This window comes from Geotrypetes seraphini, chromosome 10, assembly GCF_902459505.1.
Source record: "Geotrypetes seraphini chromosome 10, aGeoSer1.1, whole genome shotgun sequence".
Taxonomy (NCBI): Eukaryota; Metazoa; Chordata; class Amphibia; order Gymnophiona; family Dermophiidae; genus Geotrypetes; species Geotrypetes seraphini.
The window spans coordinates 7615385-7633916 of NC_047093.1; the positions used below are offsets into that span (position 1 = coordinate 7615385).

The following is an 18532-nucleotide window of genomic DNA, read 5'->3' on the forward strand; positions in this document are numbered from 1 at the left end:
ATGCTTTACGGACCTTACTCCAAGCCAAGGTGCAAATTCTTCATGAGGCACCTCTGGACCAAACCAGCTGGCATGGAAATGAAGTATTCCTATCATAAGGGACAAAAATCCATATAGTCACAGCCAATGTTGGGAATGATTTTAGGACCTCAGGATATGTTTCGATATTGTCATCTCGTACTCGTAACTGACCCGAGAGCTTGTCAAGAAATGTATGAAATCAGCCCAATAAAAATGGCATTGCCTTATTCTCCTCTCTTTTATTTCTTTTTGTTACTTCTAAAGTGGAACTAATAGCCATCCCAGTACTTTATCCAGGAATTATTAGGGAAGGAACAGAGAATATCATAATGGCTCTGGATCATGCCTTGGTGCGACCACACCTTAAATATTGTGTACGATTCTGGTCACCACATCTCAGAGAGATAAATGATTTAGGGGATAAAACTACTCATAAGACAAAAGGCTTAAGAGTTTAGGACTCTTCGGCTGAGGTGAGAAATAATTAATTGAGGTCTACATGTAAAATCATAACTGGAGTAGAATGAGTAAAAATGAATCAATTCTTTATTTTTTTTTTCAAAAAGAACTGATGAGGGGACGCTCCAGGAAGTTACATAGCAGCACATTTAAAAGCAGCAGAAATCGTGTTTCATTCAACGTATAGTTGTAGTAAAAACAGTTAGTTAATGTAGCTGGGTTTAAAAACAAAAAAGTTTGGACAAATTCCTAGTGAAAATGTTTTTAAAGTTGGGGAGTGTGTGGTGCAGTTAGAGCTACAACCCCAACACCCTGTAGGTGTGGGTTCAAATCCTGCACTGCTCCTTGTGACCCTGGGCAAGTCACTTAATCCCCCAGTGCCCCAGGTACATTAGATAAGAGTGTGAGCCGGCCAAGACAGATAGGGAAAAATGCTTGAGTACCGGAATAATTTCTACCATATTTCCCTGCATATAGGCCGCCCCAATGTGCAGGCTGCAAAATATGCCTATACCTGTTTTAAAACAATTAGCTAAGCTGCCCCATGTTACAAGCTGAGGCTTATCTAAGAGTTTTAAAACCACACGGGGGCGGCTTATACATCCTTCCCCACCCACCCCCAGTAAATATCGTACCTCCGCTGGCTGCCTCCTGCAGTGACACAGCTGCGGTGCAGGGCAGGAGCGATCTTTGACGCAGGCATTGAGGAAGCAGCGCGGTGGCGGCTGGCCGCTGAAAAGATCACTCCTGCCCTGCACCGCGGCCGCGACATTGCAGGAGGCCAGCGAGGGAGCTGCATTATTTTAAAAGGTACAGGGGGGGGTCTACTAATGAGGCGGCTTATCTACGATGTCGTTAGATAGGCCACCCCATATAAGGAAGCCGCACCCACTGTTTGGATTGAGGCCTATATATAGGGAAATACGGTAATCCGCATAGGATTGTAGGATATGTGGAATATAAATTAAATAAATTATAAAAAAATAAATATGGTATTATTATTGTCACTAAGATTAAGTTACCTGGAATCTTGCTACTCTTTGGGAATCTGATAGGTATTTATTTCCAACAAACCCAACTCCGAGTCAAGAAATCAAGTAGACTTAACCTCTACAAACAAGGAAAGACCTGCAGACACGAGTACGAGATGCAGGCTAGGTTTTTTCATTAAAATATATATTGCGGCTAATGTCACCACCTTTATACAAACCGTATCACATTATTTTCAAGAGAATTGAACCTCAAACACCCATTTTATCAAGGCTTTCTGCTGAAGTATGAATATCATCATAGGCTCATATTACCCTAAAGTGCATTGAATATCCACGAAACAACCAACCAGTCCTAAGCAACAGTTCCGTCGTACCCTCTCCCACCTCAGAGGACGTAAATCTTCCCCAAACTCCCATCCCTCCCACACTCAATAAAGATGCTTAATTGTTCATCTTTTCCTTCCATTTTAAATAAGGGTTGAAGTTCACCATTTGGTTTTAACATAGTATTGTTGGCAATGGTAGAGAAGGGCACAGATAAGAGGGGCTTGCCTGATGAGCGGAGATCAAGTGGGGGGGAAAGCATAGGGGGAGGTAAGTGAAGAGAGATACTGGGGGGCTTCAGAGTGAATGCACTTGTAAGTCAGCACGAGGAGTTTAAACTGTATTCGGAAATGGACAGGGAGCCAATGAAGCGACTTGAGGAGAGGGGTCATGTGAGAATTTCTTCTAACTCCAAACCATGCAAGTCGTGACGTACCCTGAGCTTTAGTAAAACATTCCATCTATATCAAAAGCTCCTCAAAGGAGGGAGAAATGAGCAAGGCCAATGTCTGCATTTATGAGTGGAAAAGTAGCTGATATCTGATATCTCTGCAGCATTTGACACAATAGACCATGATCTACTTCTTAGTCGATTAGAATCAATTGGAATCTGCGATCAAGTTCTTAACTGGTTTACATCATATCTTACTAATCGAACTTCTTGCGTTAAATTTAATAAAGAATATTCTGATGCTTACACAACGACCTTTGGAATACCTCAAGGCTCTATTTTGTCACCCCTTTTATTTAATATCTATCTTGCACCATTATTAAATCTATGCCAGTCTGTTGGCTTTACTGCTTTTTCATACGCAGACGACATTCAATTAATACACCCTATCAATCCCGAAAATCAAGAAGACATTAAATCTTTAAATTAAAAACTCGATCTCATTCAAAATTGGCTTAATAACAATAAATTAGCATTAAATATAAATAAAACAAAAGCTATGATTTTTAATTGGAAAAGAGATATCATATTAAATTCGCCTTTTCTACTTAATAATACGCCAATTGAAATTGTCCCTAAATTAAAAATCTTAGGAGTTATAATTGATGAAAAATTAGAATTTAAAGATCATATCAACAACATAGTTAAAGTCTGTTTCTATAAATTACGTTTGATTAGATCTATATCCAAATTCCTTGAATCCAAATCCCGCAATATCTTAATTCATTCTCTTGTAATAGCAAAATTAGACTATTGTAACTCTTTGTTACTTAATATTACTCAAAAAGAAAAACGACAACTGCAAATTGTTCAAAATACTGCTATTAAATTAATCCATGATGCCAAAAAATTTGATCATGTAACTCCTCTTTTCATCGAATCACATTGGCTCCCTATTTGCCAGCGCATAGAATTTAAGGTCTTGTTACTTATATTTAAAAATTTGATATTCAATCAACCCCAATGCATTTCTAAAATGTTAATTCCCTATAGTTCCACACACACACTTAGATCATTTTCCCAAAACCTATTAGTTGTTCCCTCTTTAAAAATAATAGGCACTCGAAGATTAGATATGTTCTCTGTAGTTGGTCCCCAATAGTGGAATTCATTGCCCCAATACATAAAAATTGAAAAAGACATTTTATCTTTCAAGAAATCCCTGAAAACATTTCTTTTTAAACAGGCTTTTAATATCTAAAATTTATTTTATTTTATTAATTTTGCTTTTAAAATCCCCTCATTCCCCAATGTTTTTTCCCTTAAATGTATTTCTCAACATAATAGATGTAACTTTAACCCCCCTTCCCTCCCAATTGTTGTTGGTCATGTTGGATTTCTATTGTTTATATATACTGTATGTATTTTAACTCAATTGTATTTTATTATTATGTACATCGCTTTGTATAAAGATATAGCGATTCATCAAATATTTAATAAACCTTGAAAACCTTGAAACCTTGATGTCCACATTAGTGATACGACTGTAGAATTTAAAACCAACAAATCTTTTTACCCCCTTAGCCCAGTTAGTACAAGACAGTAAACAAAACACACTACTATTTATTATTTCTAAAGCGATGAAAGGCGTACGCACGCTGTCCATTTTAACATACAATAGACATAAGAATAGTCTTACGGTCAGACCAATGGTCCATCTAGCCCAGTATCTTGTCTTCACGGAGGCCAATCCAAGTCACAAATACCTGGCAAAACCCCAAATAGTAGCAGCAGTCCATGATACCAATCCAGGGCAAACAGTGGCTTCCCCCAGGTATGTCTCAATTGTAGACTATGGAATTTTCCCTCCAGGAACTTGTCCAAACCTTTTTTAAAAACCAGCTTTGTGTGCTGGGCTCTATCATCAAAAGAGAGAACCCAGCAATAATAAAAAGGCCTCATGGAACTGTCCCAGGATAAATCCCTACCATCCTGCAAGGAGAAGAAAAAGCAGGACTGCATCGCAACCTGAGCTGGATAAAATCTCAGGATACCCTGCAGTCCAGCTGGCAGCACTGTATGTTCTGTGTCACCTCATCCATTACATTTCCCTCTGCCTCAGCAACGTATTTCCAGCTTTATATACCACTTATCTTTTATAAGACCCAAGCAGTAACAGTAAATATTTACATAAAATAAAACCCCCAAATGTGAGAATTCCATTAAATCACAGGAGAAACCTGCTTCGCTCGTTACTTACGACTGACAGGTGAAAGACATGCCAAAGATAGGGATGCAGCGAAAAATGCCCTCCCAACGTGTGTAACTGACCCACTTCAGCCACTGCCCGTGGAAGAGGCCATGTTTGAAGGAGGACAGCACTATCTGAATGCAAAGAGAAAGCAGAGAGATTTAAAATGGTACAAAAAAGGCAGTCCACCGATCCCCACAGTACTCCGCAAGCAAGGCTGTGACAGAGAACGACGAACACAGTCTGGGTCATTTTAACTGGCTCAAAATGCAAGCCCTGAATTTACCAGCAGCAGCCAGCAGGTCCAGTACAGACAGCTAAGTGACAAGAAGACATTTGGGGCTAAATTTTAGAAATGGGGTCGTCGTAGGTGGCCCACCACAGTTTTAATTGGCTTTAATCGGTGTGGTAATTGACCACATTGTTTAAAACAGATTTAAAAAGTAGGCGTTAAGAATCGCATCTACAGCAGGATGCCTAAGGGAGCCTTACGCTTAAGTGGGCGTAGTTAGCGGTAGAGCAGGTGCAATTCACTAAAGAACTCAGGCGTCTGCAACGTAGGCTAGGAAAATCCTGGCCTATATTGCAGATGCCCACGAAGAAACAGGAGCTGCTACCTTCTCAATGTAGAGAGGCAAAAAAAGAGAGTGAAGGCAACCTTAGGTGCTCAGTTCCTTTATTTTATCAACATGTTTCGGCCCTATGGCCTGCATCAAATGTACATCATTCATTCAAGATCATGCCCAACAGGACTTTTAATTGCCTCTGCAATGCTATTTTTCGAGCAATACAGATCTCCTCATCTCATGTTTGTAGTTTTCAATTGCACCATTTTAATAGACATATTCAAGCATCGCTTTATTTCACATGGTTTTATATATTCATTTTAAATATTGATGTTTATCATAAGCGCTGGTGTTGTTTTAAATATTGTTGACGTTTTGTTTAAATTTTCTGCATTTTATTCTGTAGACTCCTGAAGCAGGCCATAGGGACGAAACACGTACGTGTCGAGTCCAAATAGATATACCACCCCTTTCACAAAAACCGCAGAAGCGTTTTTTTAGCGCAGACTGGCACGCTGATGCTCATAGGAATTCTATGAGTGTCTGGAGCAGAGCAGAGCATTGAGCGCGCCAGCCTGTGCTAAAAATCGCTTCTGCGGTTTTTTAAAAGGGGGACATAACAAAGAAATTGAGTACCTAAGGTTGCCTTCTCTACAATGCCGATGTCCTGGCAAATTTCTTCAATGATAAGGTCACTACCCTACGTTGCTCCTTCCCTCCTGCAGTCTCCTACAACTCCCTGGTGCTCACTGACCCCAACCCTACTCTATCGGCCTCCAGCGCTATCCCAGCCGACAGACTCTGCCTTCGACCAAGTATCCGATTCCACCATCCTCAAACTCTGTCTCAAAATTAAATCCTGCAACTGTTCTTTAGACCCTTTCCCCTCCTACCTCTACGAGGAAATACCCACTCAAGCCATCTCTTCCATTACTAAACTCCGCTCTACATTCGGGCCTTTTCTCCCCAGAAATGGGCCATATCGCCCTAACCCCTCTATTGAAAAAACCCGACCTTGACCTTTCCACTCCATCTAGCTATCGCCCAATAGCGAATATCCCTCTCCTAACCAAGATGCTCGAATCCATCATATCGACTCAACTCTCATCCTACCTAGAGAAATTCTCCATCCTCTTACCCTACCAACACGGCTTTCGTCCCAATTACAGCACCGAATCCCTACTGACCTCCCTAATCTCCAAGGTCCAACAACTTCACTCCCACAACAAGTTCGCTGTCCTCTTGCAATTTGACCTCTCTGCCGCTTTCGACGTCGTTCATCACGACATTCTACTTTACCAACTCTCCAAAATTGGCATCACCTCCACTGTCCTTGAATGATTCTCAAAATTCCTTCGTTCCCGCTCCTACATTGTCAACATGAATGGTACCTCTTCCTCCCCTTGGACACCAATCTGTGGAGTCCCTCAAGGCTCACCTCTTTCTCCTATCCTCTTCAATATTTATATGTCCTCCCTAAAACTCATCCACCTATCCCCCCTTGAAACAATTTACACCTATGCTGATGACATCCTTGTCCTTCTCGAGACCGACTCGAACCTCACTGATCTCCCATCGAACATATCCTCCTGTATCTCAAGCCTCCAATCTTGGGCCCACTCTGTCCAAATTAAATTGAACGAATCCAAGACAAAACTACTTTGGCTCGACCCAAAATTAGCTCAATTACCCCCCTCAATCCCACTGCCTTCCGGCTCCTCTCTGCAGCTTGAATTCTCCAGTAAGGTCCTGGGCGTCATCATTGATTCTACACTGTCCTACAACGACCACCTCAACTCCCTGGTAAAAAAATGCTATTTCAGCCTTCACATGCTGAGGTCAGTAAGATCCTGTTTCCATCAAAATCATTTTGCAGTGCTCGTCCAATCCATCATCCTCTCCAGGCTGGACTATTGCAATTCCATCTTCTTATGCCTAATGAAGAAAAACCTCCACAGACTCCAGCGGATCCAAAATGCCGCGGCCAAGCTTATCTTTTCTAAAAGTAAATTCGACCACGTCACACCACTCCTTTCCAAGCTTCACTGGCTTCCAATAACTTCCAGAATCCATTTCAAATGCATCAACCTAACCTTCAAGATCCTCCATGGCATCCTTCCCCCATTAATTCCTCTTTCCTGGAACTCCTCGAATCTTAGTACCCCCAGACCGTCTCAAAAATCGAAACTATCCTTCCCCTCACTAAAAGGCATTTCCCACCCAGGAAAACTGGGGACTTCCCTCCTCTTCAGATTCACCGAGCTCTGGAATAACCTCACCTCTCCCCTTCGGAACCTGAGTGCTCTCCAACCCTTCCGCAAACACCTGAAAACCTGGCTTTTCTCTAAAATCTAACTTCTCCCCTCTCTGACATCCTTGCTCTCCAACATTCTTCTCCCCTCCGATCTACATCTAACCCTTTCCCTGGAGTTCCTTTCTTATTACAACCCCTGTAAACCGTGCCGAGCGCCACGACCATGGAGATGGTGCGGTATAGAAACCTAAGGTTTAGTTTAGTTTAGTCCAAATTTTCTGGTAGACACCTTTAGCCATGATTCTTTAAACGGTACCCAAGCGTGATGCCGATTTAGGCGATGTTTACAGAATCTGGCCCTGTCTGCTTATTGCAACACCAGTGGGCATCAGCTTCAGTCTTCTGCGAATCTAATAACTGTGATAACAGTTTGGTGACTGAGAAATGGAGACAAGAGCGCCAAACCATTTCACAGTGACCAACAAGTAGCCTGTGGTCACTGCTAATCCTAGCTGAAGTTGATCTATTTTTTAAAAAAAAACATTTTCGGTTATTAAGTCAGCTTCATCCAAATGGGCAACACGATGGAGCAAATTGAAGAAAGCAGCAGCAGGTGCAGAAACGCCATTCTCTGTCTCAGTATTGCGATATAAGCTGCTTATGTCACACGATTCCCTGCGTGTATTGCCGTTTGGCACTTCTTAAGCAATCTGTGCGATTCAGAGGTGCCCTTCACCTGCAGCGTTTTACTTACGGATGGCAGGAGAAGCTGCTGCCAAATATGGCCAGGCTCTTTATCAGCCCTGAGGGGCGCCATAGATGGACTTGATTCAACCAAACGCCATTTAAAATGTGAAAATGCACAGACGAGAGGGCTATCTAAAGTCAGGGGACAAGTGGAAACACCATGCACAGGGTTACTGGCTCTGACCCTCGTAACAGACATGGAACATACAGCATAAATCAAGGAACAAAATGAGTGGTTAGAGCGACAGCCTCGGCACCCTGAGGTTGTGGGTTCGAATCCCGCACTGGGTTCCTTCTGACCCTGGGAAAGTCACTTAATCCCCATTGCCCCAGATACATTAGATTGAGTGGGAGCCCACCGGGACAGTTAGGAAAAAATGCTTGAGTACCTGAATAATTTCTAATCTGCATAGAATTGTAGGATATGCGAAATATAAATTATTTAAAAAAAAAAAAAATCTGTGCTCGTTTGGGAAGTATTTAAGCAACAGTTACAAAGAGGGGCCATGCTACTGGCAGCCTTACAGCTCCGTCGTTTTAGTCTCTAAATGATCGTTTCTAATGGCACCTCAACAAAAAACATGGGATTGGACTTCAAAGCTGTTTATGCAACCATGAAGGGCACTTTCACTTCTGCCTCACACAAATCCCTGCCTCCATTTTGCTTGGCTGACTTCTTCTAAGCTGATCCTCTCACACTGTTCCGTGTTGTGACTGACTGAATTTTGCAACGTGTATAAGAAACAAGAGTACTCTAGGTGTACTCAGCTTGCTAGAAACTGCTGCTTCTCAAATATAACTAAGGCTTATCGGATTAATCCCTTCCCCAAGATCCGCTTGTTTCTGCTCACCACAAACATGAACACAGTGTAAAAGATCAGGGCCATGGCGCTGAAGGACTGGATGGAGGCCATCATGTTCCTCTGAAGGCTTAATGGAAGCACAATACACAGAGAGACGACAACAAGCAGGACAATGCGGAACGTCCCCGTTACCTGCAAATAGATGAGGGAGAGGAATCCGGTAAGAGCTCCAGGAGATCCCTGCCTTTAACAGCAACACAGGGTAATTTACAGCCTAGGCCTGAGCAGAGGGAGACCATGACTCGTAGACAGAACAGAGCCAGCGCTACGAAACCAAATATACACAGAAGCAATGAAGGACAGTCGTCAACTTTTGGATGTTCTGTTTCAAAGGCTCTGGGTAGTAGCAGCAACGGACATACAACGGCAACTCTGGTTACACCCTACATACGAGGGTGAGCACCTCCGGTCCTCGAGGGCTGGAATCCAGTTGGGTTTTCAGGATTTCCCCAATGAATATGCACGAGATCTATTTGCATGCACCGCTTTCAATTCATTGGGGAAATCCTGAAAACCCAACAGGATTCCAGCCCTCGAGGACCGGAGTTGCCCACCCCTGCCTACAAAGATGAATTATGTGAAACTATTCTGCTGCCTCTTTTCAATCAGCATTCACGCATGGCGAGAGAAAGAAATAGCGGTACTATTTTAAAGACACTTAAATAAGTTGACACAATTTCTCTAAACATGGGCTCTTTTTTTTTTTTTTACCAGATGGTTTCTTAGTAAGAAAATATATGGGAACTGCATCCCTGGAAATGCCTCCCTCCCTCACGGATTCACAAACAAGATTCAGGCCTTGACCCCTGAGCCCCTGCTTTCTTACCTGCAATCCAAGCAAGCGGGCGAAGAAGTTGGACCCTAAGTCACCAATGACAACGTAGAAGGCAATGCAAGTTCCAAGCATCAGGCCAATCATACTGCAAATGGAAAAGCAATTCAGGGGTGAGAAGAGTCAACCATTGCCAATAAAGCCTAACTGCAACCTGTTCCTGGCATCGGAGCTGGATTGTACGTGAATGTTCTCTTGTACAACTGATGTCTCCCCACAACACCAGATTCATCTGCACAGCCTTTTAGCAGACATAAAATAACCTCAAATGCAATAATTATTCTTATCAAGCACTTCAATTATGGAATGGCTAACTATGGTGCTTTTCAGTCTTTATATTGTTTAAGAAACATGTGTTATCTAAATAAGTGAATTTGTATTTCATTTCTCTGGTTTATATTGAGGTCAAAATTATATTTGTATTATTTTTAACTTTAACTTGGCTTTGCAATTCCTAGAATGTTATTATGTAATCTGCTCTGAACTAATTTTGGCATGAGCCGGAATATCATCCTGTGTGTTTTAAAGAAACAAATATACTGCAAGTATATGGAGGAACTCGGGTACATGGATGGGGTTACTGATTGATCAGAACACCATTTTTCCCCTGTTTGCTCTCGCTCTCTCTCTCTGCAGACAACCTCATCAGAAGTTTCTAGTCACAGAACTCTCAGCTCCTTCACTATAGGGAATCTCACTCTTACTGGTTAAAAAGCTGTTTTTGCAGGTTCTCTAAAAGTTCCCCTCTTCCAATACCTCTGTCTGACAAGTACAGTTATATTACAGTCGTGGCACTGTAGCTTCCTACACTCACCCCCTGTTTTACGAAGCCGCCCTTTAAATCTCTATGGGCTTCGGGGCCGTTACCGCAGCGCAGCCACTAGCGCGGCTTCGTAAAACAGGCCCTAAGTGTGAAAGGAGGCTGCCACTGGACCAGTCCTTTTATTCTCCTGCCAACTTCATGAGCAATTTGCTACTAAAACAAAACCAGTAGTAACATTCTTGGACGGGTGTGTTTAGCTGTCACATGAAAAGCAAAAACAGATAACTTTGGGCCAGTCCCAAATGAAAATCATTACGTATTAGAAAGGTCATGAAAGAAAAACAGTTTACCTGGTTTCCACCAACATTTTCCCTGCTTTCCCATAGGCAAGAAATGCTAAGATGAAAAGGGAAAAAAACAAAAAACAAGGAGTTGACTAGAATGATACTCACAGATGCAACCCAGAAAGAAATATTCACCGCCACAGACACTTGGAAGCACTGCAGATTGCAGAGACTGACCCACATCAAACAGAAGCAGGTCGGCCTCCTAAAGGCCTAGTTTTGTTGATCAAGTCAGACTGACAAGCACTTGGGCCGAGGAGTCATTAAGCAAAATTCTGGCCTGGCATGAAAGATCATCTCTTGATCCGCCGCAATTGCTTTGCTGTCCCTGGGTTATTTTCCTGTATGTAAACAGCTGCGCACAACTGGCAGCATCTAAGTTCACACACAAAAGCTAAGGTACCAGGAAGAAAGAAACAATTCTAGGAATCTGTTCACAGTCCACATCTATATGAATCTCCCCCCCCCCCCCCCCCACTCAGCAGAGTCCTCATGTCCTCTTGACCTGGTATGAAGACCTGATGTGACACATGACACACACACACAAATCTCATAAGTCATTTTTTTCCCCTGAAAAAATAAAGTAACATTGAAAAAGTACATTTTTATATTTCATACTAAGAGTGGGAAAGATTTCTTTCAGTTTCATATATAATCATTTCAGCATATGTTTATTAGGATTTCAAGCAATGGCAAAGCAAAACAGTGTCTAATAAAAACACACACTTAAACCCTGTATATTTGTATATTTTTGATTGAATGCTAAAGGAAAGGGTGGGTGGGAAGGGAATAAATTTATTTATTTGATGTTATACTAGAAAGAAATTCAAGAGATGTATTTAATTTTAAATGCTTTATTATTTGTACACTTGTAAGATTAAAACATGAATAAAGAATTTTTAAAAAACCACACACACTTAAAAAGTCAAAAGAACTACATGAAATAAAAACAAGAAAACAGAGGAGAAGGAAGAGGCAGAGGCATGGGCTGGACCAAAAAGGTAAGTCGATGCAAAATCAGACAGCAGCCGTTTTAAGCCTGGAACTGGCATAGACAGGAGCAACTGAGGATCACCCTAACTAGGCCTGGGGAAGGCGGTGCAGCTTTGTCAGGGGGGGTCCAGGGAGCCAACGGCCACATAAAGGCGGGAGTGTTTTCCTGCGTTGGTCCGGAGGAATGGAACAGAGGCTTCCGCAGGGGAATCGGATGACATTCAAAAGACTGCTGAAACGCCATCTCTTTTCTAAGATGAAATAAGGCTGAAGGGTTGTGGGCAGGATTGCTGTGAATACTGACCATGACTGAATCCCAAGTTTAAATGCTAGCAGGTAAGATATTCCAATGGAGTTTTTCTTCCCCTTAGCAGGACAAGGAGCAGTTGAGCTCTGGGTTAACTATTTATTAGCATGGTCCAAACTAGAGAATGACACGGTGACAAAATTCATCACCGTTCCCGTCCCCGCGGATAACCGCAGGAAATAATCCCATGTCATTGTCTAGTGTCTATTTCAACCTCGGTCCTTCTACACCAGCATTCTTCAAAGCAAAGCTTGCGGGTCAGTGGTTGTGCCCAATTATACTCTGATTCTACCCTCTCTCCTTAAAGAATGACATGAAGATGGTTTCCCGCGGTTATCCGCGGGGACGGGAACGGTGATGAATTTTGTCACCGTGTCATTCTCTAGTCCAAACGTTTGTAACCTTACATGCTTCCTTAGGACCTTAGCTTCATTTTACAACCATGGACTAAGGCCAATGCTGGGCAGACTTGCACAGTCTGTGTCCCGTATATGGCCATTCAGTTGAGGATGGGCTGGGGAGGGCCTCAACGGCTCGGATGGTTTAGACAAGCTGGAGAGAGCTTTGACAGAGACTCTACTGGGCAGAGCTCTGGGTTTCTGGCTCAGAAATATCTAAGAAAAAGGACCATTTAAATTAAATCATTAATTTATTGAACGTGTACGGCTGGGCAGACTGGATGGACTATTTGGGTCTATATCTGCCATCATTTACTATGTTACTATGACTGTTGTCAACTGTCCTGTGTTTTTATGTTTTTTTAGATTGTATTCTGTATGGTTTCATGTTTGTAATGATATTTATTATGTCTGTTTACTTGTACTTCATTTTGTATAAGGCAAATCTATAATAATAAAACGCTAAGCGCAAATGCACACTCCTACCTGTGTGATCCGTAGGTCCGTGGCCGGCAGGAGTACGCATGTGCGCTTACAACTGCCCCACACTCGCGGACCTCAAAATGATGTTGTGCGGTCTGGCCAGCTCCCTTACACTCCACGCCCAAAGTTTATTTTTAAGTTCAAAGCCACTGCCGCGGCTCCTCTCACGAGCCGCACCTGCGTCGGAGAAGGCTTCTGATGCAGGCAGGGATAGTGAGAGGAGCCGCTGCGGCACCTTTAAACTTAAAAATAACTTCGGCAAGGGACTAAGGGAGCCAGCCAGACCTCGGGAAGGGAAAGGGGAGGGGGAAAAGCTGCTGCTGAACATGTACATGGAGGGGGAGGGAAAAAATGCTGCTGCACAGAGAATTGGAGGGGGAGGGAATGCTGCTGCTGCTGCACAGGGAAGTGGGGGGAGAGAATGCTGCTACTGTGGCTGCTGCACAGGGAAGTGGGGTGGGGGAGGGAAATGCTGCTGCACAGGGAAATTGAAGGGGGAGGAAATGCTGCTGCAGATGCTGCACAAGGAAGGGGGGAAATGTTGCTGCTGCTGCACAGGGAAGTATGGGGGGGAAATGATGCTGCACAGGGAAATGGAGGGGGAGGGAATGCTATTGTGGCTGCTGCACAGGGAAGTGGGAGGAGGGAAATGCTGCTGCTGCATAGGGAGCAGGGAGAGAAACAGATAGAAAGAAAGAGAGACAAGACAGCGGGAGGAAGGGAGAAAGAAAGATAGACAGCGGGAAGGAGACAAAAAGAAAGGAAGAAAGACACAGGGACAGGGATAGAGACAGAAAGACAGACAGACAAAGGAAGCCAGGGAGAGAGACAGACAGAAAGAAAGACAGCAGGAGGGAGAGAGACAGAAAGAAAGAAAGACAGACAGACATATATACTAGCACCTGTTAATGTAATGGGCTTAAAGACTAGTAATAAATAATCACAATACAATAAGTCACTGGTTTGGATCTTCCACTCTCTCTCGGCCAAAGGGCTATCACTGCAATGCAATCTGGTCACTATGAGAGATTGCTTAATCAAAAAAGAACGACAATAGATATATTGAATACAGTGACACCATTTGGTCTCAATTCTGATGTAAATTTGCACGTACTCGGCTACTGGAAAACCTCCTGACGTGATTAATTTTAGTGTATCTGAGAGACGACGATGCCATCCTGAGAAGATGTTGCTCTAGGATTGCAGGCGTGAAGCTTTAAGGTAGGAAGAGTTTGGTTGAGGTCAGTAACATGTTTGATGCTGTGTTTTGTAGGGGACAAGCCTTGGTGAAACGTGACATCATGTCGTCCCCATCACTTTCATCTCTGGTTTAAGATGAGCACCCAACTTTAGTTCTAATACAGGGAACTGTTTATAGAAGCTAAAACGCTGAAACTACTGACTTTACTGAAATATCAAAAGTTAAGTTATTGTATAAATAATGGACTTGTGATGAATCTCAGAGTTGACATTTTTGGTCATCCGTCCACCGTATTTACCTTTACAAGGACTGGCAAGTGAGAGGCAACGTTTTGACACTGAATTGATCTTTTCTCACCTCAACAATACTAAGACGGCCTTTTGAGAAGTTTGATCACAGACTAGGCGCTCCTTTTACCAAGGCGCGCTAGGGCCTTAACGCGTGGAATAGCGCGCGCTAGCCGCTACTGCCTCCTTTTGAGCAGGCGGTAGATTTTCGGCTAGCGCACACTAATCCGGCGTGTGCGTTAAAAACGCTAGCGCACCTTTGTAAAAGGAACCCTAGGTATGTTGCAGCAGGGGATGGTTTCACATACGAGTACATCAGCTAAGAGGGTGCACTGTTTACAAATATGGCAGACGTTAACAGAAGAATGCATGATCAGTCATTTTTGATGTTTGCTCATTTCTCTCTCTTTTCTACGTGTTTATTTAAACCTTGATATGGCGCCATTTCTGGAGCAGAGGTCACAAATTGTGTGTATACTAAAACCAAAAAGCCTTTTTGAAAAGAACTCCATGAAACGACAGGCTAGGAATCGCTCATACCACCTACTGACGTAGACATTTGAGAAGAGGCTAGAGCAGGGGTAGGGAACTCCGGTCCTCGAGAGCCGTATTCCAGTCGGGTTTTCAGGATTTCCCCAATGAATATGCATGAGATCTATTTGCATGCACTGCTTTCAATGCATATTCATTGGGGAAATCCTGAAAACCCGACTGGAATACGGCTCTCGAGGACCGGAGTTCCCTAACCCTGCTTTAGAGGAACATTGCATACTATGTTGGTAGATGATTTAGGCCAGGGGTGGGCAACTCCGGTCCTCGAGGGCTGGAATCCAGTTGGGTTTTCAGGATTTCCCCAATGAATATGCATTGAAAGCAGTGCATGCAAATAGATCTCATGCATATTCATTGGGGAAATCCTGAAAACCTGACTGGAATACGGCTCTCAAGGACCGGAGTTCCCTACCCCTGGGCTACAGCATCAGTCAGTGTAGATCATGTCAGTGGGATTCGATGGATGCTTTTCAGGTATTAAGTACTTTTACTTCACAAAGTTCTATACATTTAAGTTTTCTTTTTGCTGAAGGTATATATAATACAGATTTTCTTGTCTGTTAACATTATGCATCACCTTTTTTTTCTGTTTTGTTTTTATTTGTCCTTTCATTTTTTTCTCGTTTCCACGTTTATATGACAACATGGTTTAATTAATGATATGGTATAGCTTTATGAATTTCTGCTACATGATCCTTTATGAAATTTATTTTTCTTCCTTTTCATAAAATTTTTATAACATTTTGACAGGAACTACAGACCTCCCATATTTATATATGCTTTTCTTTAACTGATTATGTTACAGAACAGGAGGCAGGACCTCACACTAGCGCACAAACCGTACCCCACCCAGACTAGGTGAGCTACGAGCATAGGAATGGTAGTGGTCTTTGTAAAGCTTTGCCTTGTGCAAACAACTGTCACTTCAGAAATAAGAAATCTCATACATCCATCTGCTCTCACTCCAAAGTGCTGAATTTCCAGGCAAACATCACTCACTCGATCCTCTAATTGTACAATGAGAAATATAATTTCTCAGATCATCACATACTCTTGCTACACATCTGTATTCATGAGCATTTCAGACAACAGCTTTACCACAGCGCTGGGTCTACCCGTTACCATAGTGTGGAGGACAGCTGTGCTATTCTTACACTTGGGATTGATTAAAAATTATGCACTGCTCATGCACATATGTTAGATCCTAACCGGAAATCACTAATCAAGGATGGGGAACTCTGGGAGTTGTAAAAACGTGATTTAAGGAAAACTCAGTCAACATAAGCAGAAAGTGGCTAAGGTAACACACCTGCCTTTCATGGGTTCAAGTGAATAATCACTTCTCTGAAAGGTCAAAAACCAAATATAAAAGGTTTCTCACCAAGGCCTGCGTATGTCCTCCGCTTGCTAAGATTGGCTGATTTTACCAGGAACATGCAGGACTGGTGTGTCATCCAGGAGCACAAAATAAGCAGGAGGATTCCCAGGACAATACCGCACTAGGAGAGAAGAAAAGTCTAATATATACACAGGCATTCATGTTCATACGTGTACAATCACTTTTCAAACAGGCATATACTCTCTTGTCTACTACTCATGTGCTCATTCAGAGGATGATGCCAAAATCCACAAGATAGAGCCACTGACTACAGGAAGCCATATTTAATGACCATGCAGATTCTGCTGTATTAAAATGTGACAGTAATCCATGACTCATTGGAAAATGTCTGTCAAGTGTGTGAGCAGCAATTGTCTCTTTGCAGTGGCCCAAGAAGCACTCTTCCCCCCAAACCCCAATACTCCAATGACATCCACCACACTCAAATCCCTTTTCCAATATACTTTTTAAAAATTCCCTGGGTCTAGCATAATCGGCAACTCACCCTCCCCCCCCCTCCTCTTCCTCCAAATGACTGATCCCTATCCCTTCCCAAGTCCCAACCCTCAAGTTTATAAAAACACCCTGGTATCTAATGGCACCTCTCCCTTCCAACCCAACTCTCAACTTAATTTTTTTTTTTTTTAAACCCCACTTTCCTGGGTGTCGAATGGCACCTGCCATCTCTCTAGATCAGGGGTGTCAAAGTCCCTCCTCGAGGGCCGCAATCCAGTCGGGTTTTCAGGATTTCCCCAATGAATATGCATGAGATCTATTTGCATGCACTGCTTTCATTGTATGCAAATAGATCTCATGCATATTCATTGGGGAAATCCTGAAAACCCGACTGGATTGCGGCCCTCGAGGACCGACTTTGACACCTGTGCTCTAGATCTTGACAGAGTCAAGAGCAACACACTTGTGATTTACTCTCTGGGCAAGTCTAATTCTCCAGTTAGTGAAAAACGCAGCAGTACTAATAATATTATTTAACACTATATAACGATGAAAGGCTTGGCATATTTTGACATTTTGGCTTACGCAGTACATTTTGACATTTAATAGACAGTCCCTGCTCCGAAGACTTGAACACATTCTAAACAGAATCCCCAAAGAGTAGCAAGATTCTGGAATCCCAGAGAATAACAAGATTCTAGAACACCAAAGAGTAGCAACATTCCATACAGAATCTCAAAGAATAGCAAGATTCCGGAATCCCTGAGAGTCACAAGATTCTAGAATCCCAGAGAGTAGCAATATTCCATACAGAATCTCAAAGAATAGCAAGATTCCGGAATCCCCAGAGAGTAACAAGATTCTAGAATCCCAAAGAGTAGCAACATTCCATACAGAACCTCAAGGAATAGCAAGATTCCGGAATCCCTGAGAGTCACAAGATTCTAGAACACCAAAGAGTAACAACATTCCATATGGAAGCTCCACAGAGAAGCAACATTCCATACAAGCAGATGCTTCCCCCAGTCTTTGTCAATAACAGAGCAGGGACTTTTCCTCCAGGAACTCGTGCCAGGTGTCAGCGAAGGCCACTCTCGTCTTCGGGCAGCACCACTCACCTGCTTGAAGCAGAAGGGCATGGTCAGCACGCTCACCCCCACGATGCTGTTGACGATGTTCGTGATCAACCCCCAGTTGGACGCGGCCATCTTCGGAGCCGGGGCCTGGCGCTGGCGGAGCTCACGTGGCGCTGCTTCCCGCCCGGGGACAGCCAGGCCCGCGCCGCCCTAGCTGACGCGGAACCGTCGCCTCTCGGCCATAGCGAGTCCGCCGCCGGTTTCACTTCCGGGTTCCCCGCCTGAGTTGGGACGCGGCCAGAGCTACCCCTCTGCGCGCACAGCGACCCCCCGCGGCTGGGAGGGCGGTAGCCGCGCTTCTTTCTCCTTGGACGTCGAAAGCGTCGAAGCCAGGGGGCGGGGCTGGCCACGTCAGATGTTCCAGGATGCAGAGTTGGCCACTGTCCTGCTGGAGCCCTAATTAGTTTTTTTCTTTTCAAAATGTCTATTCTGCTTAAAGCCTAGAAAACTTACACCACTTATCACACTGCTCTGGGTTATTACTGTTACTATTTATTATTTCTATAGTGCTGTACATTTTAACATACAATAGAC

At 43.2% G+C, this 18532-nt stretch overlaps 1 protein-coding gene across 4 annotated transcripts in view; it reads right to left on the minus strand.

Moving 5' to 3' along the window:
* SLC38A10 (solute carrier family 38 member 10) overlaps positions 1–18303 on the minus strand; it is an 84637-nt gene extending 66334 nt beyond the window's left edge. The window contains exons 1-6 of one of the 4 annotated variants that reach the window (XM_033962453.1): positions 17981–18303; positions 16410–16527; positions 10814–10859; positions 9695–9788; positions 8857–9000; positions 8013–8137 (exon numbers count right to left, since the gene is read on the minus strand). In XM_033962453.1, coding sequence (XP_033818344.1) covers positions 8013–8137; positions 8857–9000; positions 9695–9788; positions 10814–10859; positions 16410–16527; positions 17981–18070 — 617 coding nt within the window. In that variant the 5' untranslated portion in view covers positions 18071–18303. Of the gene's footprint in view, positions 1–4447; positions 4573–8012; positions 8138–8856; positions 9001–9694; positions 9789–10813; positions 10860–16409; positions 16528–17980 lie in introns of all 4 variants that reach the window. The other 3 variants (XM_033962452.1, XM_033962454.1, XM_033962456.1) reach the window with 3 other exon arrangements.
* Between the last annotated feature and the right edge of the window lie 229 nt (positions 18304–18532).